This window comes from Mobula hypostoma, chromosome 3, assembly GCF_963921235.1.
Source record: "Mobula hypostoma chromosome 3, sMobHyp1.1, whole genome shotgun sequence".
Taxonomy (NCBI): Eukaryota; Metazoa; Chordata; class Chondrichthyes; order Myliobatiformes; family Myliobatidae; genus Mobula; species Mobula hypostoma.
The window spans coordinates 67,554,227-67,579,111 of NC_086099.1; the positions used below are offsets into that span (position 1 = coordinate 67,554,227).

General features: G+C 39.3%; 1 protein-coding gene across 5 annotated transcripts in view; it reads right to left on the reverse strand.

Annotated features, from left to right (window-relative positions):
- slc30a9 (solute carrier family 30 member 9) overlaps nucleotides 1-24,885 on the reverse strand; it is a 73,619-nt gene that overhangs the window by 29,162 nt on the left and 19,572 nt on the right. For all 5 annotated transcript variants that reach the window (XM_063043227.1, XM_063043226.1, XM_063043225.1 and 2 more), the window contains exons 5-8: nucleotides 24,367-24,466; nucleotides 22,722-22,814; nucleotides 8,253-8,335; nucleotides 388-446 (exon numbers count right to left, since the gene is read on the reverse strand). In XM_063043227.1, the coding sequence (XP_062899297.1) occupies nucleotides 388-446; nucleotides 8,253-8,335; nucleotides 22,722-22,814; nucleotides 24,367-24,466 (335 nt within the window). The remainder of the gene's footprint in view (nucleotides 1-387; nucleotides 447-8,252; nucleotides 8,336-22,721; nucleotides 22,815-24,366; nucleotides 24,467-24,885) is intronic.

Genomic DNA, 24,885 nt, shown 5'->3' on the forward strand with positions numbered 1-24,885 from the left:
CTTATGACTATGCTTGCTCAAACAAAGTTATACTGGTCTACCTTTTCATATCTCTGCCATTCATGAATTCATCTACATGGAGAAACAGCTCTCACAACTCAAGGTATAATTTACACAATAACCAGTATACATTTTTATATACCTTAAATAATTCTGTGCAAAAACTGCAAAGTATTTAAAATAAAGTAAATACTATTAACAGTTTTACATATACTAACCAACTTACATATAGATTTTGACAAAGCAATGAACCTCAAATTGGCTAAAGTACCAAAAGTAAGCGCAAGTGTTTGTGCTTAAGTAATTTGTTTTTTAAACTGCTACACTAACTGGATGAGAAGCTGGCTAAACTTTAAAAATGCACATTATTCAATCATATGGTCTCACCATTGTGGTACCCAAAAAGTCCTTGTATTCCTTCATTAACCTCTGGTTCCTGAAAAGATCTACAAAAGTGAAAACATTTGTCAAATTAATTTCAGCTTGTAATAGAAAATATAAAATATATTTTCTTTGTAATAGAAAATATATTTAATGAATTAACCTCAAATGGTCTCCTGTGCAACTGAATAGGATTTGTAATGTAGAGCCAGCGAGAGATTACACTAATAAGGTTAATAATTATGATTAAATGGGACACGAGACTTAAGCAAATCACATCTCTGGGAAGGGTTCCACAGAGGACAGGAACTGAAGGCAAGGAAGAATGTTTGAGTCACCATGATAATCAATCAATAGACCCAAAGCTGGATACACTAGAAAATGCAGTTACTAAAATCTGGAACAAAAAAAAACTGCTAGAGAAACTCAGCATATCAGGCAGCATCTATAGAGAGAAATTGATAGTCGATGACTCATGTCTCAAACCCAACATAAGGCTGGGTCTTTTCATATTTCTTTATAATATGCAACACGATGATTTAGATCAAAGCTTTGTTCTTTTTAAATCTTTTTATTGAGTAAGTATACAAAAAAGGTAAGCCATATAAACATTAATACAATGTTAAAGTATAATAAAATTCCAAAAGATAACAATACCAAAAAGAAAATACTACAAACAATGTAATTTAAGCATAAGAAACCAAAATAACATAATAGTATACTAGATTTTATATATATCAATGGATAAAAAGAAAAAAAAAACCCCAAAAAAAAACCCACCATGCAACTAACTAAAAGCAAAGCAAAGCAATGGGCTAACTTGAAACCAAACAGAGTTAAACTTAAAATCACGTCCTCAATCCCGACCTCCATTAAAACAGTGAAAAAAAAACAAGAAGGGTAAATATTACATTAAATGAAAATATCGAATAAAAGGTCCCCAAATCTGTTCAAATTTAAATGAAGAATCATAAAGGTTACTTCTAATTTTCTCCAGATTCAAACATAAAATCGTCTGAGAAAACCAAAAAAAGGTAGTTGGAGCATTAAGCTCTTTCCAATGTTGTAAAATACATCTTTTCGCCATTAAAGTAAGAAATGCAATCATTCTACGGGCTGAAGGGGAAAGATTACTAGAAATTTTAGGTAGTCCAAAGATAGCAGTAATAGGGTGAGGAGAGATATCTATATTTAATACCTTAGAAATAATATTGAAAATATCTCTCCAAAAAGTTTCCAAAGTAGGGCAAGACCAAAACATATGAGTTAAAGAGGCTATCTGCCCCGAACATCTATCACAGAAAGGATTAATATGCGAGTAAAAACGCGCTAACTTATCTTTGGACATATGTGCTCTATGCACCACTTTAAATTGAATTAGGGAATGTTTAGCACAAATAGAGGAAGTATTAACTAATTGTAAAATCTGCCCCCAATCATCCACAGAAATGGTAAGCCCCAATTCCTGTTCCCAATCTACCCTAATCTTATCAAGTGGAGCTTTCCTGAGTTTCATAATAATATTATAAATCATAGCCGATGCACCTTTCTGACATGGATTAAGGTTAATTATCGAATCTAAAATATATATAGGAGGAAGCATTGGAAAGGAAGGAAGTATAGTACTTAGAAAATTTCTAACTTGTAAATATCTAAAAAAATGTATTCTTGATAGGTTATATTTATTAGATAATTGTTCAAAAGACATAAGGGAACCATCTAAAAATAAATCCAAAAACCGTAAAATACCCTTAGTCTTCCAAGTTTGAAAAGCGCGATCCGTAAAAGAGGGAGGAAAAAATATGTTACCTAAAATAGGAATCGCTAACCCGAATTGATTAAGATCAAAAAATTTTCTGAATTGAAACCAAATACGCAAAGCATATTTAACGATCGGGTTAGAGACCTGCTTAAGGCGTTTCGAATCAAAAGGAAGAGATGAACCTAAAATAGAACCAAGTGTATAACCCTGAACAGATTGTAATTCCAATGCTACCCATTTAGGAATAGATAGTATATCCCGGTCAAGTAACCAAAATTTCATATGTCGAATATTAATAGCCCAATAATAAAATCTAAAGTTAGGTAATGCTAAACCTCCATCTCTCTTAGCTTTCTGTAAATGTATTTTACCCAGTCTCGGATTCTTATTCTGCCAAATAAATGAAGAAATTTTAGAGTCGACTTTATCAAAAAAAGATTTAGGAACGAAAATTGGTAATGCCTGAAACACATATAAAAATTTTGGCAAAAAAAACATCTTAACTGCATTAATACGACCAATCAAAGTTAAATATAAAGGAAGCCATTTAGATGAAAGTTGAGTAATATGGTCTATTAATGGTAAAAAGTTAGTCTTAAATAAATCTTTATGTTTACAAGTAATTTTAATCCCAAGATATGAAAGGTAATTATTAATCAATTTAAATGGAAATTTATAATATAAGGGAAGATGTTTATTAATCGGAAAAAGTTCACTCTTACTAAGATTTAATTTATAACCTGAGAAAAGACCAAATTGTGCTAATAACTCTAAAACAGCAGGAATAGATCTCTCAGGATTAGAAATATATAAAAGTAAATCATCAGCATAGAGTGATAATTTATGGGACTTTAATCCCCGAGTTATCCCAGTAATATTTGAAGATTCTCGAATAGCAATTGCAAGAGGTTCTAATGCAATATCAAATAATAGGGGACTAAGAGGACAGCCTTGTCGAGTACCACGAAAGAGAGGAAAAAAAGGTGAGTTTAAAGAGTTAGTACGAACCGAGGCTACAGGGGAGTGATATAACAGTTTAATCCAGGATATAAATTTCAGGCTAAAATTAAACATTTCAAGCACCTTAAATAAATAAGGCCATTCTACTCTATCAAAAGCTTTCTCGGCATCTAAAGAAATAACACACTCAGGAACATTTTGTGAGGGAGTATAAACGATATTTAACAATGTACGAATATTATAAAAAGAGTAACGACCTTTAATAAAACCCGTTTGGTCTTCCGAAATAATAGAAGGAAGTACTTTTTCTAGTCTATTTGCTAATACCTTAGAAAAAACTTTAGAATCAACATTTAATAAAGATATTGGTCTATAAGATGCACATTGAGCAGGGTCTTTATCCTTCTTTAGTATTAAAGAAATTGATGCTCTATTAAAAGATTCCGGAAGTTTACCAAGTTTCAAAGAAGCCTCAAAAACCTTATAGAGCCAAGGAATCAATAAAGAAGCAAAACATTTATAAAATTCAACGGTAAACCCATCAGGGCCAGGAGCTTTCCCCAGATTCATAGAAAAAATAACATTCTTAATCTCATCCATTGTAATGGAAGTATCTAATAAAGAAGACATATCCTGTGAAATCTGAGGAAAGTCTAACTTACCTAAAAAATCATTCATATATTTAGAATCTCGAGGAGACTCTGATTGATATAAAGAAGAATAAAAATCACAAAAGGTTTGATTAATCCCCACATGATCCAATATCAATCGATCATTTTGGTTATAAATCTGATTGATTTGAGATTTAACATAATTAGATTTCAATTGATTAGCCAGCAGCTTGCCAATTTTATCACTGTGAACATAAAAATCACTTCTTGTTTTCTTTAATTGGTTTACAATCGAGGACGAGAGTAGTAAACTGTGTTCCATTTGAAGTTCAGTTCTTTGTTTGTATAGCTCCTCAGAAGGAGCCATAACATATTTCTTATCAATTTCTTTAATCTTGTCCACAATTGCCATCTCCTCCTGCTTCTGTTTCTTCCTCAAAGCAACGGAATACGAAATAATCTGACCCCGAATATAGGCTTTAAAAGTGTCCCAAAGAGTGTTAACCGAAATATCTTCTGTATGGTTAATTATAAAAAAAAGCTCAATCTGTTCATTCATAAAATTAACAAAGTCCGAGTCCTGAAGCAACAGCGAATTAAAACGCCATTGTCTATTGTTTGGTATATTGGCCATAATTTTAATAGAAAGCTTAAGTGGAGCATGATCCGAAATGGTTATAGAATCATAATCACATTTAATCACTGAAGGAATGAGACGAGAATCAATAAAAAAATAATCAATTCTTGAATAGGAATGATGAACATGTGAAAAAAAGGAAAAATCTTTTTCCTGAGGATGCAGAAAACGCCAAATATCCGTCGACCCAGAATCAGAAAGGAAAAAATTAACCAAATTTGCAGATTAGGTAAAGTCCGTAAAGGAGCCGAACGGTCCAAAGCTGGAGATAAACAGGTATTAAGATCTCCGCCCCAAATCAATGAAAACTCGTTCAAATTCGGAAACTGATCAAACAATGATTTATAAAATTCCGGACAATCCATATTAGGAGCATAAACATTAACCAAAACTACTTTTTTATTAAATAGTAAACCACTAACCAATAAAAATCTACCATTCGGATCAGAGATAATATCCTGTTGTATAAAAGTAACTGAGGAATCTATAAAAATAGAGACGCCTCGAATCTTAGCATTGGAGTTCGAATGAAATTGTTGTCCCTTCCAGAATTTGAAAAAACGTAGTCTGTCCCCCCTCCGTACATGGGTCTCTTGTAAAAATAAAATTTGTGCTTTAAGTCTCCGGAACACTTTAAAAACTTTTTTTCTTTTAATAGGATGATTAAGACCATTAGTATTCCAGGAGACAAAATTAATAATAGACTCCATAAATCCTAAAGTCAACCCACAACAAGGAGGATTGACAATAGGCGCGACCCACAAACCCGGAGAGGAAACAGAACATACAAAAGATACCGGGGAAAAGGACGCAACCAGTACTTCAATAATGTATATAGCCCAAAGAAAAACAAACTAAAACGTGAAGCCCCTCCCGCCACCCCCCAGCCCAAGACCCCAAGGCAAAATCTAAAGCAGACCCGCCAGAAAGAAGCAAGCGCTAAAACTACCCCCGTGACTTCCGGTATACGCTCCCTAAAAAAAAAGGTATAAATATGAAAAGGATCAGCTAATTGTAAAACAGTAAAAAAATAAGTAAAAAAAAGTTAGCTCAATTAGAATACACACAGAACAGAACAAAAGCCGGAAAATATATATTAAAAAAAAACCACAATAAACCTCAAACTCATGAATAGACACAGCAACAAAAAAAATAGGATTATTAACATAAAGTGATTATAAAAAGCAAAACAGAATAAAATTTAAACAAAAACTACAAAATTTAAGGCCGCACAGGAAATACGTAAGATGACAAAAGGGAAGTAACCACCCAGAATCCCCTGGGAAAAGAAAGAAATGACGCAGTTAAAAAGAAAGTTTAGTAGCCATATTAAAAAATCGAAAGTAAACTTTTCTGCCCAAATAGGGCACAGAAAAGTTAAAACCAACCAATTCACAGCCTCCGATCGACGGAGAAAATTAAAAAGAAAGCAATTAAGATGTTGGAGATGAAAGTTGATCCAGATAACTCTGGGCATCCGATGGAGAATCAAAAAAACGAAGGGCTCCATCTGACATGCGAATCCTTAGACGTGCAGGGTACAGCAGCGCTGGTCTTAAATCCCTCTTATAGAATTCCGACATCACGGATCTGTAACGGACCCGTTGGTCCCAGATTGGTTTACTGAAATCTTCCACGAATCGGAACTTAAGATCCGAAAAATCAATGAAACCTTTAGATCGAGCGAATCGAAACAGTCTCTCCTTGTCTTGAAAGTAATGAAAACGTAAGATAACATGCCTAGGTCTATCTGACCTAGACGAGTATGATGGGATTCTGTGAACACGATCCAGTAGCGGTGGTTGGTCAGGAAATACAGTAGGGAATGCATCTTTTAAAAGTTGGGAGAAATATTTCATGGGGTTGTTACCTTCAACGGCTTCCCTCACGCCAATCATTCGTAAATTCTGCCGTCGCATTCTAGATTCCAAGTCAGAGTTTTTAAAAGTCAAAAAGTCAAGTTTCTTCTTCATTACATTAATTGTTTCTTCGATTTTCCCCATCTTAAGCTCACTTTGTTGCGCGAATTTTTGAAGATCAGATATAGCCGACTGATGTTCCGCAATACATGTTTGCATCTTATCAATTAAATCGGCAATTTTCTGGAAATTAGTTGAGATTTCCGTATGAATCAGGTCTTTAACAAAGCCTGCAATTTCCGTACGAATCATCTCCCTAACAGAGGTTGAAATTTCCCTCTGAATTAACTCCGCTATCGCTTTCAAAGTCACCGGTGATTCAGTCGGAGGGAGATCCGTAGCTTTCGGTTTAACCGGAGGTTTACCATCCTTGCCGTCTTTCTCGTTCTTAGACATAGCAGATCTAAGTTCCATCCAGTTGTCGGAGAATTCAGTTTAATTCAAAGTATTGTAAGAGTTGATGCCTTAATGGTTAATTAAAGTATAGCTGACCATAGAGAAAAAAAACTCAGAGGTAATGGAGCGAGTCAAGAACGCGACTTCACTCCATGAGCGCTACCGGAAGTCCCCTAGATCAAAGCTTTGAAGCTCTCAAAGTAATCATCGCAATCTCATTTCACACTGATTTCCCTGCAAATTATTCTTGCATTATTGACACCTCACTGATTCTTCAAACCACCAACTACACTAGAGGCAATTAAATTAACAAACAGCACAATCTTTGTGATATGAATGGAAACAGAAGCATCTGCAAAACTGGAGTATTGTAAGCAGTTATGGGCCCCTTATCAAAGAAAGGATGTGCTGGCATTGGAGTGGGACCAGAGTTCATGAGAATGATCCCAGAAATAAAGAGGTTAGCATATGAGGAGCATTTGATGGCTCTGGGTCTGTATTTGCTAGAATTTAGAAGTACGAGGGAGGATCTCACTGAAACCTATTGAATATTGAAAGATCAGAATAGTGAATGTGGACAGCATGTTTCTTGCAGTGGGGGACATCTAAACAGAAGACATAGCCTCAATAGGAGGTCCATTTAAAACAGAGAGGAGGAGGAATTTATTTAGCCTGAGGGTGGAGAATCTGTGGAATTATTTGGGTATATTTAAAACAGAGGTTAATAGGTTCTTATTTAGTAAGGGAATCAAAGGTTATGGTGAGAAGACAGAAGAATGAGGTTAAGTGGGATTTTTAAAAAAATCTGCCATGATGAAATGGCGGAGCAGACTTAATGGGTTAAAAGGGTTAATTCTGCTCATGTGTCTTAGTGTCTTAAGATCACTGGAAGAAAGTGCAAATTCAACACAGATAACTCCAGAAGTCAAAATTAAACCCAGGTCACTAGAGCTGTGTAACAGCTGCACTACTTGCAACACCACTGTATAGTCCTAGATTAGAGGTGAACACCTGGGGCCTACACAAAGCAGCTAGTTGGAGAGTTGTTGTAATATATTGTAATTGAAGATCCAGAACTACTGATGTGCTGGAAACTCTGTATACTGTACTTGAGAAGCTCTTTGGGGTAACTGAGACTCCCCATGAACAAGCATGAATAAAATTTTGTGTAAACTCTACAACTCATGAAGACTCTGTAACACGAAACATATTTGATTTGAAGATCAAATCTTCTTAGAAGTACAAACAGATGTTATTTGCGAATTAAATTGATGTTTTTCCACTTCATGTACAGCAGTGAAACAAATATTATTATTACAGATGTACAGGATTCAGGACTGTGTAAATACACTTTACATTTCAGGAGGCAACCTTTGGAACTGTTGAGTTAAATCACGACCCTTCAACATTTAGACTTGCACAATAGGAAAGAAAACCGAAATTGATTACAATTTGAGAAAGGGCAATGGGAATGAGTGGACAATCAGTCTTAGGGGTAATAAACACACGTTTTCAGGGTTTTGCCCCCTCAATTCTCCAAAAGTTAATGATATGGAATATACCTGAAATATTTCACACACACTTACTTTCTCTGTATGCAATTTCTTCTTCTTTACGTTGCTTCTTTGCCCTTGCAAGAGCTTCTAGACTTCCGTGCACCTCAAGCGCCCTTAAAGAAATATTGAGCAATTATCAGAGATGCTATTACATCTATAATTAATAAATTTCATATTACTTATGGAGGCATGCATAAATGTATTAATGAAATACTTAAATCAACCAGCAGAATTCTTTTGCCAGTACGTTTAATTATTTATCAGTGTTGACATGTTTTCTTCAAACAACATTCTCACTAGAAATAATTGTATGCTTATCATCGTTCATCATTATGTGCTGTATTGTATGACACAATTGACAATCGTCTGATAACCATAATTGTTCTTGGCAAATTTTTCTGCAGAAGTGATTTGCCATTGCCATCTTCTGGGCAGTGTCTTTACAAAACAGGTGACCCCAGCCACTATCCATACTCTTCAGAGATTGTCTGCCTGGCATCAGTGATTACAAAACCAGGACTTGTGATATGCACCAACAGCTCATACCACAATCCACCACCTGCTGCCATGACCTCAAAGGCTGTACAAGATGCTCCCTCCCTCCACTAGCCTGCAGGTCACCCTTGGGCAAGGTGGGGACTAAGCAAGTGCCACACCTTGCCGAAGGGGGATCTGCAGGCTAGCAGAGGGAAGAAGCGCCTTATACTGCCTTTGGTATAGACACATCTCTATCCCGCCACCCAAATGAGAATGTTAATCAGGTTTGGAAAACTTTTCTTCCATTTATTTACAAGTATAGAGAGCAGTCCTCCGAATAATACAAATGTAAATACTGCTGTTGGCAAAAATTAAAGAATGAAGCATCTGCTGATATGAATAGAGAGGTATGCAACTCTGAAGAGAATGGTAAAAGTCATATTTTTGGTAAGAAAACAGAGTGCTCTCAGACACCATATAGATACATTTGCAACAATATAAATGCATTCAAGCAGAAGATAAATTACTAACTCTAATTAAAAATTACTCATTGTTTTGCCATAATCATTTTTGTCAAATAATGAAAATGCACAAATTAATTGATGTACTGCAGCTTATGTTCAATAAAAATGTGCATTTATATTGGTCTATAGTCACAACATTCCCTGTGTTTCATAGCCAAAATACTCACACAGCAAAGTCAATAAAGTAATATAAAACATGTCAGTCCATTTATGTGTATATGTACTTCTACTAATAATACAATAATGAAATAATCTGTCCTAGTTGTGTAATTAATATTTCAATAACATTTGAGTAATATTGTAAGTATATTGTCTGATTAAGCATTTGTTCCTTCAACAATTTATTACAGGTTATATGCAAAAGTGAATGGCATATGTCAATATGCCACCATGTCAAATTTGCATGCCTCTCTAAAGAAGAACTATGTAGACATGTTATCCCATTCTCCCAAGTTTTTCTGTCTATCATTTATGGAGTTACAAAACATAACAGTGGTGACAAGGTAATTTTTAAATGAACCCAAAACGACTACCTACCTGCTAAAGCACAGCAGAACATTCAAGTTACAAAAAAGACAGAAAACATACGGAATTCACGGGTTCATAAACAATGAGTTAGTTGGTTCCTTATGTGCCGTGCTGTACGACGTGGACGATCATGGTCTTTCCAAGATCATGATTGCTCTTGGCAAATTTTCTACAGAAATGGTTTGCCATTGCCTTCTTCTAGGCAAGTGTCTTCCAGGTCACTATAATACTCTTCAGTGACTGTCTGCCTGGCATCAGTGGTCACATAACCAGGACTTGTGATATACACCATCTGCTCATACAACCATCCACCACTTACTCCCATGGTTTCACGGAACCCTCGTTGGGGAGCAAAGTAGGTGCTACACCTTGCCCCAACTTTGGTTGAGACGCATCTCCACCCCGCCACCCATAAAACAGCAAGTATTGTGATAATAATCAAATTTTTAAAAAGCAGAAATAGCTGGCTACGCTGGAAAGACAGACGTGCTTGATTGAACAACAGATAACTGGGTGATGTATACTGAACAAATACAGCAATATTTTAAAGCAAATGGAATAGACGATGAGAAACGAGTTCCAGTTTCGCTGAGTGCTATTGGTGGAAAAGCTTACAGTTTGCTTAGAAATTTGACTGCTACAACCAAACCAGCTGAAATTAACTTTGCTGATATCATGAACATAATGCAGGAAGATTTAGAATAAAACCCATTGTTGATTGAAGAACACTTCAGATTTGATAAGCAAAATCAAAAGGCTGGGGAGTCCCTTTCAGCTTACTGAAGAAATTGCCTGAGCATTGCTAATTCAGTAACAGGCTCAATGATGCACTGTGAGGTCATTTAGTTTGTGCAATGTTAGAAAACATTCAAAAAGGGCTCCTAACTGAAGCACAACTCACTTTTAAAAGTAGTTTAAAATTGCTGTATCAATGGAAACAGCAGCTGGAGGTGCAATTGAGTAGCAATCAGGAATGAAAGTGAGTGTGAATAAAACTGCAATGTCTAAACCAATCTTTCTCAACCTTTTTGTCCTGGAGGAACCCTTGAAATAATTTTCAGGTCTCAAGGAACCGGTGAGTAAAAATGATTATATCTACTGCTCACAGTACATTAGTGTGATCAGTAAGTTTATAGATATAAGAATGCCAAAATAACTGTCAATGCTCAAGTGGAGAAAGAAATTTCAGCCAATCTTTCTTGAAAAGCAGCTAGTTAAGCTTAGCTTACCTTTCTTGATATTAATCCCTTAAATTTTAAGAGCTCATAAGACAAACATAATAAATCTGTTACGTAACTGGCTTCAACCAAAATGGGATTTTAATTTTTCTAAAGGTAGGCTCGGTAGATTTAATTTAAATAAAGGCTGTAAATCAATTTTAATTAATGCTAATTAATTAATTTAAAATTTAATTAATTTTTACAACATGAAAATTTATTGACAATGTTGAATAGTAAAGTTACTAAAAACCATAACCCAAAGCAACACCATTGCCAACACAGTTCCTCCAAGACAAACCTTTTGTTTCCAGATATGAAGACAAAACTTTAAATATATCTTGGCCTTTGCTTGTTTCGGGCCAACATAAAAAGTTTTCTTGAATTTCACCAACATTTACAAATGCTACGTGACATTTATCGATGAAATCTGTTGACTCATCAACCTGGATACAGAAGATGTTGTTTTTCAGTTTATCACACAAAACCTCTTCACCATCATGTGACTGTTATCAATACATTGACTTATCATACTGCTTGACACTGAAAACTTTTCAATTTGTTTCTTGTCCTAGCATTTTACCCACTATAATTTTACATGCTGGCATTAGATTCTCACCAATTGTGTTACTTTCCCTTTTCTAGGAAATTAAGTTCCACTATGAAATAACTTGCTTCCTGAACCCTTTTACTGACTATGACTTAACAAAAGCTTTACTCTGTTTTGAAATTCCAACAGCTGTTTAAAATAATCAGCACTTTTACATGTCATAAGACTGTGATTTGTAATTAAATGTCTGTTCAATTTAATTAGAGCCACTGCTGCATTTGTAAGTTGTTTGCCACAGACGAGGCACAATGGAATAGGACAACTTATCTCACCAGTCCATCTAAAACCCATTGATAAGTAGCTTTCATTGTAAAGACAGACTTATGTCTCTGTTGTTTCACTCAAAATGACTCAGAAGATTGTACCATCAGACATGTCCATAAAACACAGGGGTTAATAAAATATAGAAGAGAAAGGCATAACAAATAATTAAATGAGAAAACCACAAAAAAAAATGAAAATTTTACAATACAATTCACTCCTAACCTACACAATCCCGCTTTTGCAACATTTACAACAGCAAAGTAGCAGGCCAGCAGCTGCGTCACGGTGCATAAAAAATTTCTTCTTTACAATGAAATTTCTCTCTAATTTTCTACTACAGGAGCAGAGTTCAATTGTTCTCATAAGTCAGTCGGCGACACGCAAGGGGAAGTTGGGGAGGTAACTTGGAAGGGAATGGCTGAGTCACAGCCCAAGTTGGGCAAGTCCATTCATTGCTCAGAAAACGTACTTCACGCTCATCAGCCTACCATCCTCCCCTCCGTGCAATACAGCGCTCACTAATTATCAACAGCCTCCCCTATCTTGTGTCAAAAACTGAGAATGGACTCAACCAAATAAGCATGGTTTATTGCGCACTGTCATACTGGGCTGAGAGACCTCTAATGAGATTTTTAATGGGGCACGATCACTGTACACCACTTTGAGTGCTAGCATTGCACGAAGTTCAAAAAAACTTTTTCTTTTAAATCATGTTCTCTCACGGAACCCTAGATGTCCAGTTGAGAAACCCTAGTCTAGAAGGAGGTCAACCTGGCCAAACAAATTGTGGTACCATAATGGCAGGGGCTCATGTACACCAGACCAATGCAGGTTTAAAGGAGAAACTTGTACAAAATGCAACAAAGTAGGACACATAGAAAGTGCATGTTGGGCAGACAAAAATAAATGAGAAGAGATAAATACAAAAAGTCAAGTTGCCGTTTAAAAAAGAGCACTAATCTGCACACTGTTGATGAAAAATCTGATAGCAATGGAAGTTACCGGATTGGAAAGCCTTCAGATTTACAACGTGGAAACTAACCAGAGACAAGCAATATGGCTTACACTAGAAATGAATGACAAATTAATAAAAATTGAGTTGAACGCTGGCTCGGCTATTTCAATCATTCCACAAAATAAGTTTGAATGCCATTTCAAAGATACTGAAGCCTGCAGATACGTAACTAAGAACTTATACTGGAGAAAAGATAACTCCTATGGGAATGACATTCATAACGGTGAAATACAACAATCAACAAATGATATTGGCTAACAACAGGAATTCTGCAGATGCTAGAAATTCAAGCAACATACATCAAAGTTGCTGGTGAACGCAGCAGGCCAGGCAGCATCTATAGGAAGAGGCGCAGTCGACGTTTCAGGCCGAGACCCTTCGTCAGGACTAACTGAAGGAAGAGTGAGTAAGGGATTTGAAAGCTGGAGGGGGAGGGGGAGATGCAAAATGATAGGAGAAGACAGGAGGGGTAGGGATGGAGCCGAGAGCTGGACAGGTGATAGGCAGAAGGGGAAACGAGAGGATCATGGGACAGGAGGTCCGGGAAGAAAGACGGGGGGGGGTGACCCAGAGGATGGGCAAGAGGTATATTCAGAGGGACAGAGGGAGAAAAAGGAGAGTGAGAGAAAGAATGTGTGCATAAAAAAGAGTAACAGATGGGGTACGAGGGGGAGGTGGGGCCTAGCGGAAGTTAGAGAAGTCAATGTTCATGCCATCAGGTTGGAGGCTACCCATACGGAATATAAGGTGTTGTTCCTCCAACCTGAGTGTGGCTTCATCTTTACAGTAGAGGAGGCTGTGGATAGACATGTCAGAATGGGAATGGGATGTGGAATTAAAATGTGTGGCCACTGGGAGATCCTGCTTTCTCTGGCGGACAGAGCGTAGATGTTCAGCAAAGCGGTCTCCCAGTCTGCGTCGGGTCTCACCAATATATAAAAGGCCACATCGGGAGCACCGGACGCAGTATATCACCCCAGTCGACTCACAGGTGAAGTGATGCCTCACCTGGAAGGACTGTTTGGGGCCCTGAATGGTGGTAAGGGAGGAAGTGTAAGGGCATGTGTAGCACTTGTTCCGCTTACACGGATAAGTGCCAGGAGGGAGATCAGTGGGGAGGGATGGGGGGGACGAATGGACAAGGGAGTTGTGTAGGGAGCGATCCCTGCGGAATGCAGAGAGAGGGGGGGAGGGAAAGATATGCTTAGTGGTGGGATCCCGTTGGAGGTGGCGGAAGTTACGGAGAATAATATGTTGGACCCGGAGGCTGGTGGGGTGGTAGGTGAGGACCAGGGGAACCCTATTCCTAGTGGGGTGGTGGGAGGATGGAGTGAGAGCAGATGTACGTGAAATGGGGGAGATGCGTTTAAGAGCAGAGTTGATAGTGGAGGAAGGGAAGCCCCTTTCTTTAAAAAATGAAGACATCTCCCTCGTCCTAGAATGAAAAGCCTCATCCTGAGAGCAGATGCGGCGGAGACGGAGGAATTGCGAGAAGGGGATGGCGTTTTTGCAAGAGACAGGGTGAGAAGAGGAATAGTCCAGATGATATTGGCTGATCTCTTTTGGTAAAAACAGGAGGACCAGCATTGTGGGGCCATGAGTGACTGAAACAACTACAACTTGATTGGAGATCCATCCAGCATTTGTAAGCCACATCCACTGCAACAGTCAACTGAAAGTGAATTAAGAAAGGTACTGGATGATGACACAATGTTCAAGGATAGCACTGGAAAACTCAAAACACATCAAGGGTAAAATAGTGTTAAATGAAAATACCACATCCAAGTTTTACAAAGCCCATCTAATTCCTTATACCATCCGTGATAAAGTAGCCAGCAGTGCACGGAGGTTGAAGGAATTCTTTCCAAAGTTGAGTGGACCCCAGGGACTACATCAATAGTGCCAGTAACAAAGAAAAATGGGTCTGTGGTGATTTTAAGGTCATCCATCACCCAGTACTGAAAGTAGATTAATATTCTCTATCCTGGACAGAGGATATATTTGCAAACCTTTCTAGAGAGAATCATTGAATTGAATTGGCTTTATTACTTACATCCTTCATATACATGAGTAAAAGTCTTTACGTTACATCTGTCTAAATGTGCAATTTATAGTAATTTATAATAAATAGTATGTACAAGACAGACAATATAAATAAAAATACAGTTGTGACAGAATGAACTAAGCAGTCTGATGGCCTGGTGGAATAAGCTGTCCTGGAGCCCGTTGGTCCTGGCTTTCATGCTGCAGTACCATTTCCTGGATGGTAGCAGCTGGAACAGTTTGTGGTTGGGGTGACTCGGGTCCCCAATGATCCTTCGGTCCCTTTTTTCACACCCGTCTTAGTAAATGTCCTGAATCTTGGGAAGTTCACAACTGTAGATGCGCTGGGCTGCTTGCACCACTCTCTGCAGAGTCCTGCGATTAAGGGAGGTACAGTTCCCAAACCAGGCAATGATGTAGCCAGTCAGGATGCTCTCAATTGTGTCCCTGTAGAAAGTTCTTGGGATTTGGGGTCCCATACCAAATTTCTTCAAGCATCTGATGTGAAAGAGGCGCTGTTGTGCCTTTTTCACCACACAGCCAGTATGTACAGACCACGTGAGCTTTTCAGTGATGTTTATGCCAAAGAACTTAAAGCTGTTCAGCCTCTCAACACCAGATCCATTGATGTTGGTAGGGGCTAGCCTGTCTCCAGTCCTCCTGTAGTCCACAACCAGCTCTGTTGTTTTTGCGACAATGAGGAAGAGGTTGTTTTCTTAACGCCACTGCGTCAGGGTAATGACCTCTTCTCTGTAGGCTGCCTCATTATTATTTGAGATTAGGCCAATCAGTGTAGTGTTGTCAGCAAATTTAATTAGTAGATGTGGGCGGGAACATAGTCATGGGTATACAAAGAGTAAAGGAAGGGGCTTAGTACACAGCCTTGAGGGGCAGCTGTGTTGAGCGCCAGAAGGGCAGAGGTGAGGGAGCACACTTTTACCACCTGCGATCTGACAGGAAGTCCAGGATCCAGCTACACAAGGCAAGATAAAAGCCAAGGTCACTAAGCTTCTTGTCAAACCTGGAGGGAATTATGGTGTTGAATGCTGAACTATAGTCCAAGAACAGCATTCTCACATAAGCATCCTTCTTCTCCAGATGTGAAAGGATGGTGTGTATAGCTGTGACTATTGCATCATCTGTCGATCGGTTGTGTTGGTAGGCAAATTGTAGGAGATAGAAAAAGAGTCGAGTGTTTCTCATCATTAATACTCACAATTATCGCTGTAATAGGCTTTTTCTTGGAGTAGCGTCTGCACCTGCACTCTGGCAGAAAGCTATGAAGCAGATGCTACATGGTTGCCCAGGCATTCAGCGTAACCTGATGACATCTTTGTTACCAGTGAGGATGATAAGGGACATCTCCAAAATATCAAAAAAGGGTTAAAAAGATTAGAAGATTATGGGCTCAGAGCATGGTGCAACAAATGTGAATTATTTAAAACAAGCACCACTTACTGTGGTCAATCACTGACACCCAAGTATTATACAAATGTGCTAAGAAAATTCAAGCAGCAGTGGATGCCCCAAGGACAAAGGAAATGTCACATTTGCAGTACTTTCTGGGATTTTTCAATTACCATAACAGGTTCCATCCAAACCTGAGTACTGTGCTCCACCCATTGAACTCACTACTGCAGATCAGGAAGAAATGGCAATGGACAAAACAGTGTGAGGTGGCTTTCCAAAAGACAATGGTGACCTCACACATTATGTTCTACATTGTCCAGTGAAGCTTGCCTATGACATCTTGCCTTATGGTACAGGGGCAGTCACTTCACGTTATGAATGACAGAAATGAATGCCCCATAGCCTTTGCATCATATTCCTTTACCACGCCAGAGAAAAATTACGCAGATTGACAGAGAGGCACTCAGTAAATCAAGCAACTTCTATGAAAATGAATAAATAGTCTGCATTTCAGGCTAAGATCCTTTTTCAGGACTGGAAAGGAAGGGAGAAAACAGCAGAATAAAAAAAGTGAGAGGGGGTAAGGAAGATAGCTTGAAGTTGATAGGTGAAGCCAGGTGAGTAGAAAAGATAACGGTCTGGGGATGAAGGAATCAGATAGGAGAGGAGAGCAGACCATAGGAGAAAAGGAAGGAGGGGACACAGGTGAGGTGATATGCAGATGTGAACAGGCAAGAGGCCAGAGTGGAAAACAGAAAAGGTGGGGGTGGGTGGGTGGAATTTTGTTTACCAGAAAGAGAAATCGATATTCATGCCATCAAGTTAGAGGTTACCCAGACAGAATACAAGGTATTCCTCCTCTACCTGATGGGTCACCTAATCTTGGCACAAGAGGTTATGGACCAACACGTCAGAACTGAAATCAGAATTAAAATGTTTGGTCACTTTTCACGGATGGAGCTGATGTGCTCAATGAAGTGGTCTCATCAATGTAGAGCAGGCTGCAACAGGAGCACCAGACATAATAGACACGATTCACAGGCCAAACACTGACTCACCTGAATGACTGTCTGGGGTTCTAAATGGAGGTGAGTGGGCAGCTTTGGCCACTTGGACGGATAAGTGCCAGAAGGGGGATGAGTGGGGAGGGACGAATGGACAAGGGAATCACGGAGAGAGTGATCCCTGCGAAATGCAGGGGGGTGTGGTGTGAGAAGGTAAAGGTAAAGATACCTTTGGTGGTAGGATCCCTTTGGAGATGGCGGAAGCTGCGGAGGAAGATGTGTTGGATGCGGAGGCTCATGGGGTGCTAGGCAAGGACAAAAGGAACTCTATCACTGTTAAGGCAGTGGAGAAATGGGGCGAGCAGATGTTCAGGAAATGGAGGACATGTGGGTGAGAGCAACATTTATGGTGGAGGAAAGGAAGCCTTCTTGATGAAGGGGGATACTTCTGATATCCTGGAAAGGAAAGCTACAACCTGGGGACAGATGCAGTGGAGACGAAGGAGCTGAGGAAAGGGAATAGCATTTTACAGGAAACAGGGTGGGAAGAGGTATCATCAAAGATCCAAAATACATCATCGAGTATGTATGCAGTGTACAACAGAGATTCGTCTTCCATGCAGGTAGCCACAAAACAAAGAAAACCATGGAACCCAAAGAAAAACGTCAAACACCCCCACGCAAGAAAAAAAAACACACAAATGGCAACAACAAAAAAATCAAATCCAGGCGTATTCAGTTCAGTGTTTGTTATCTGCAGGCTGCCCCGATTCAAAGTCGCTCAACATATCAACAAAAAAAAGGTGACCAGAAGCAGAAAGACATCATAACGTTAAATACTGAGCCCAATCCACAAGCCACATCAATTAAACCTTGCCCAACACTCTGGACTCCAGCACAATCCTCCAGCAGCATCAAGATTCAGGGATCTTCCTCCAGGAATAGCGAGCAAGAGGGAGAGAGAGATCATCACACGCTGACAACTTCCTCCGGCAGCCGCAAGCAAGAAGTTGGTATATGGCGGTGAACACTGGCTCATCTTCTGCACTTGCCTCGATGATTTCAATCCGCAAGAAATGGGGTCGAGATCATGGGCTCACGCCCCATCTTCAAGCTTCTTAGCATCAAGCCGCACACTTCGCTCAAAGCCTCATGGAACACGCTCAGAGACAGCAAAGCGTCAGATCAATCGGCTCAAAACCACACCATAAAAATGTTGATCACAGGCTCCAACAGAAACAGAACCTTATTTCAAAGAAAAAAAATGTAAAATAAAGTAGTTTTATGAACCATCGGGAGGACGTCTCCCTTGGTCCCGTTGTTCACTGGCACCATCTTCTTCCAGAGGTATAGTCAAGAACATCTTGTATTCCTCTTGGGCAGCCTCCAACCTGATAGCACAAACATAGACTTCTCTAACTTACGTAATTGACCACCCCCTCCCTCACCATTCCTGTTTCCCTCTTTCACCTCATCTCCTTACCTGTCCATCACCTCCTTCTGCTGTTCTTCCCCCTTCCCATTCTTCCATGGTCTTCTATCCTCTATCAGATTTCTCTTCTCCAGACCTGTACCTCTTTCTCCTATCAACTTTCCAGCTCTTTACTTCACCCCTTTCCCTCTCCCGGTTTCATCTATCATCTACCATCTTCCTCCCTTCCTCCGACCTTCTTGTTCTAACTTCTCATCTTTTTTTCCAGTCCTGATGAAGAGCCTTGGTCCAGAACATCAATTGTTTACTCTTTTCCATTGATGTTGCCAGGCCTACTGAGTTCGTCCAGCATTTTGTGTGTGTAACTGTGGGAATCAGTAGGTTTATAAAAGATGTCAGTCAACAATTTGTTTCCAGAGATGGAGACAAAGAGATCAAGAAAGATGAGGAAGGTGTCAGAGATGGCCCATGTGAATTTAAAGGCAGGGTAGAAGTGAGAGGCAAAGTTGTTGAAATTGACGACCTCAACACATCCAATACAGTCGTTAACGCCATGGAGGAAGAGTTGGGTAGCATTATCAGGGAAGGCCGGTACACGGGCTGCCTACATAGACAAAGAGCAGCCAGGCATAGCTGGGTCCCATGCAGGTGCTCTTGGCTACCCTGCGACCATCAAGTCTGAGAAAATAGGAGGAGCCAAATGGAAAAAACTGTTGAGGTGAGGATCAGTTCTGCCAGACAGAGGAGGGTGATAATGGAGGGGAACCAGTTGATTCTTTTATAGAGAAAGAAACAGAGCTTTAAGGCCTCCTTGATGGTGGATGGAAATATATAGGGACTGGACATTAAGGCAGTCAGGGCCAGGAAATTGAAAGCTACTGAGATTGAGAGCATGAGAAGTGTCGTGGACATAGGTCGGAAGGGAATGAACCAAACAGGATAGAATGCAGTCGAGATACGTTCAGTGGAGTAAGAGCAGGCAGAGACAATACGCCTACCTGAATAGTCTGATTTGTGGGGGAGTCTGGGGTGGGGGAGGGGGGAAGGGAAGGGGAACCTGGGGGTCCAGTGGTTGCAAGGAAGGTCTCAGTGTGGAGGTGCTAGCTCCAGCCAGAGCTACAGGCCATGCAATATGCAATCTTAAGGCATCTGGGGTCAAGGGAAATAGCACTGGTGGCAGTAGAATCCAGCATCAAGATCTGCTCAGAGTCAGTGAAACAGGGGTTGGCAACAATCGTATCACTGGTCCAGAGGCATCCAGGACTGTCGAAAGCAGGGTTGGAGTCAGCAAGGTCCGTGGTCTGGGTTGCCTAATTGAATGAAGTTCCAGCAAGGAAAGCGAAGAACTGGCGGTTGAAGGCGTGGATCCGGCGGATGATGCAATGTCGGAGAGGTTCATGACAGGCAGAGGAGAGAGGGGTCCAGAGCTGTGGCACAGACTGAGACAGAGCTGTCTAGTATCCCCGCATAGCTGAGAGGGTGGCGCATAGAATTTGGAGGGAGAAGCAGTCAATCAGACATCAGTACCTGGGATCTATGGTGGGTCCAAACCACAAGTGCTGAAAATGGCTCTCAAAGCCAAGTGGAACAAGATGGCATCAAAGGCAAGTTCGCAAGTCTGCGTAAGTCATGGTGAAACAGTCAGAGGGCAGCAGAGATCACGGGGGAACAACACACACGAAATGCTGGAGGAACTCAGCAGGTCAGGCAGCATCTACAGACATAAATAAACAGTTGATGTTTCAAGCCAAGACTCTTCTTCAGGACTGCAAAGAAAGGGGGAAGACCTTTGGCCTGTTGCGTGTGTGCGTGTGCGTGTGTGTGTGTGGTGTGCGCGTGCGCATATATAAAAATAATGTGACGTGAGAGCAATATGTTACATTGAAGTTTATAGCTAAGCAAGGAGGAGTGCATTTCAGTAATACTTCAGTAATATTATAAATCTACTGTTTGATTAAGCATTCTTTGCTTTTTACATAATGAATTATAGGTTATATGTAAAAGTATGTGACTGACATCTGTTATTATGCAACCATGTCATATTTGTGCACCTCACCGAAGTAAAACTAAGTAGGCACGTTATCCCAGGCTCCTATGTTTTTCTTTCAATTAGTTTCTGGAATTACAAAACACCGCACTAGTGATACTAGTTCAGGCATGAACATGAGCAAGGCACTAATGGAAATGCAGTTGGATAACTTAAGGGTACATCCAGCAAGATGAAGATTCAAAGTTTTAAGTAATAAAACTTTACATAATTCATTATGTAAGAAGCAAAGAATGCTTAATCAATCAATTTACAATATTACTCAAGTATTACTGAAATACACTCCTCCCTGCTTAGCTATAAACTTCAGTGTAACATATTAAAGTTGTAAAACTTTGAATGCCAGGTCAAAAAACGTAGATACAAAAATATTCAAAATACAGAAATACAGGCAGACAAGGTGGAATTCAGTGTTTCAAAATCAAGGAATGAAATATACAAACAGGAAATAATATTAACAAATAAGCTGAAAGCCCAGCACTCTCCTGGAAAGGCTAAATAACTTCCTAACTCCCACCATTCTTTGGATGAAAAAAAATCAACTTCTCTAAATCTTTATACGTATACTCTTTAATTTCACCTCTGTTAAGGGAAATAGATCTATTCCACTGCTCCTACAGTTTGTTTTTCGTAAGATGTACCTGACTCAGAGGCAAATTCAGAATGCTTGGGTAATTATAAATACAAACAAAATTTCAGTGAAACATGAAACTCAATAATTACACGAAAGCTATTGGCTATAATTTCAAAACAATAATCTTAATGAAAAGCACATCAAGTTATTTTATATTAAAGAATATACTGAATAATGTACAGTACTTGACAAAGAAAGCCAGATTTCATCTCAATAATTTTGTTTATTTCCAATTTGAAATGGCATAGTATATTAATATAGAGAAGATGAACAGGAAACCATATATAAGGAGCTGGTGGTAGACCTGAGGAGAGCTAAGGTACCAGTGACCCCTGTTTCCATCCAGGGGGTCAGTGTGGACATGGTGGAGGATTACAAATACCTGGGGATACAAATTGACAATAAACTGGACTGGTCATAGAACACTGAGGCTGTCTACAAGAAGGGTCAGAGCCGTCTCTATTTCCTGAGGAGACTGAGGTCCTTTAACATCTGCCGGACGATGCTGAGGATGTTTTACGAGTTTGTGGTGGCCAGTGCTATCATGTTTGCTGTTGTGTGCTGGGGCAGCAGGCTGAGGGTAGCAGACACCAACAGCATCAACAAACTCATTCGTAAGGCCAGTGATGTTGTGGGGATGGAACTGGACTCTCTGACGGTAGTGTCTGAAAAGAGGATGCTGTCCAAGTTGCATGCCATCTTGGTCAATATCTCCCATCCACTACATAATGTACTGGGTGGGCACAGGAGTACATTCAGCCAGAGACTCATTCCACCGAGATGCAACACAGAGCATCATAGGAAGTCATTCCTGCCTGTGGCCATCAAACTTTACAACTCCTCCCTTGGAGGGTCAGACACCCTCTGCCAATAGGCTGGTCCTGGACGTATTTCCTGGCATAATTTACATATTACTATTTAATTATTTATGGTTTTATTACTATTTAATTATTTATGGTGCAACTGTAACAAAAACCAATTTCCCCCGGGATCAATAAATTGTGACTATGACTATACTACAGGAAGTGAATGTTAAAGTGCTCAGGCAAAAAACATTTCACAGTCAGACTGCAAAAGTAAACAAGAGTGGCAGGGAGTACTGGTGTATTGATAGTTGGAACAATTGATCTGGAAGCTACATACCCATTCATCATTCTACTTGTTTCCCAATCTCAGCTCCATTACTTTCTATATTTTTACCTTAGCATCAGAAAGTACAAAAGTAAATGTTAACAGATGTTCATTTATGATTCATTTATCCATTAGAGCAGGATTAAATTTGATCAATACTCACTTGGCTTCTACGTCAGATCTCAAGTGTACAGTAAAAGCCTCTGAATCATCATGGGGACTTCGCCGTCTTATTTTCCTCAACTTCTCCAAGTCACTGTAGACAAAAGTAGGTGAGCAGTTATTAAAGAGAAAATGCCATGGACAGCATTACGATACAATATATTCAGTATGCAGGAACTACACAGTTGCTCCTTCGCACAATGAGCCTGCAAAGCTGTTGCTAAAGCTTAAAAGTACATTGACTGACCAAAGTCTTACAACAGTTTTTATGTAAGCTATATATAAATTCTAACTTTGATGAAATAAAAGAATCTTACAGAATATTGTATTACCAAAATCTTTTTATATCAGCACCATAGAGTTGGTTTCAACAATGCCATTCAATGCAGTTCTAGTCAACCAGCTCCAAAACCTGGGTCTCCCTAACTCCCTCTGCAACTGGATCCTTGTTTTTCTCACCAGGAGACCACAGTCAAAGCGGATTGGAAATAACATCTCCCCCTTGCTGACAATCAACACTGGCACACCTCAAGGATGCGTCCTTAGCCCATTTCTCTACTCTCTCGACACCAATGACTGTGTGGCTAGACTCAGCTCAGATGACATCTATAAATTTACTGATAACACAATTGTCGGCAGAATGTTAGATAGTGAAGACGTGGTGTACAATAGTGAGACAGATCAGCTGGTTAAGTGGTGTCACAACAACCACCTTGCACTCAACGTCAGTAAGACCAAGAAATTGATTGTGGTTTTCAGGAAAAGGAAGTTGAACGAACACACACCAGTCCTCATTGAAGGATCAGCAGTGGAAAAGGTGAAAAGCTTCAAGTTCCTAGGTGTCAACATCTCTGAACATCTATCCTGGGTCCAACATATTGATGTAATTACAAAGAAGGCACAACAGCAGGTATACTTCATTAGGTGTTTGAGGAGGCTGGGTATGTCACCAAAGACACTTGCAAATTTCTACAGATATAGCATGGAGAGCATTCCAACTGGTTGCATCACTGCCTGATATGGAAGGACCACTGCACAGATTCAGAAAAAGCTGCAGGAAGTTCTACACTCAGCAAGCTCCATCATACTACCCACCCCAGCACTGAAGACACCTTCAAAAGGCGATGCCTCAAGAAGGCAGCATCTATCATTAAGGACCCCCATCACCCAGGACGTGCCCTTTTTTCATTAATACCTTCTATGGCGGTACTGGAATCGGAAGACAGACACTCAACATTTCAGAAACAGCTTCTTCCACTCTGCTATCAGATTCCTGAATGGACAATGAACCCATGACCACTACCTCACTATTTTCTTTTCCTTTTTCTGGCACTACATTCTTCATTTAAATATATATATATAAATAATGGACTGCTGCCAAATAAAATCAAATTTAACGACATTTGCCAGTGATGTTATACCAGGTTCTGAGTGTAGCATCCTAAATTAAGTCATGTTATACTTTTATAACTCATTTCTTAATCTGATATCTGGGTTTGGCAGGATTCGCAGACGAAATTTTTGATTTGTATACTATACGTTCTTTTTGGCACAAAAGAGGGTAGTTATCCAGCAGAAATATAGTAATTTGTGTTATTTTTTTATTCTGCAATAATTTAAACACTCTTAATAATACTACTGAATACCTGGGTTTTAGACAGAACTCATTCATTGCTCGCATAGCTGTGATGAAATTATTTTGAGTATATTTGGACCCATAATCTCGTTTCTTCAGAATAGCTTTAACTGGAAAAATGTTAGAGAATTAACATTTAAATAATGAATTAATCATTTTTACACATTTTCTCTACTGAAACAGAACTAAAATTTATACTTTACACATTTCAATATAAAGACACTCAATGTCAATCAATATCAACAATATGTCTGAAAGTCTGAACTTTCAGCAGAGTACATTATACGACTTTTCATTTCAACAACTTCTCCACTACTTAACTAATACTTGTGTTCTTCAGTACCTCATAATTATTAGACCCTTGGTTCCTCAGTACTTCTCCCAGTTTTATACAGTACACCACCTTCTTTTAAGACAGTCAAAGCGTCATTAAATTCTTCTGCCAATGCCTTATCCTGCATTTTAAGTTCCCTCATCTGTCTGTAAGGGACTCTCACTGACCTGATGGTGCTTCCATTTATCAGAGGCC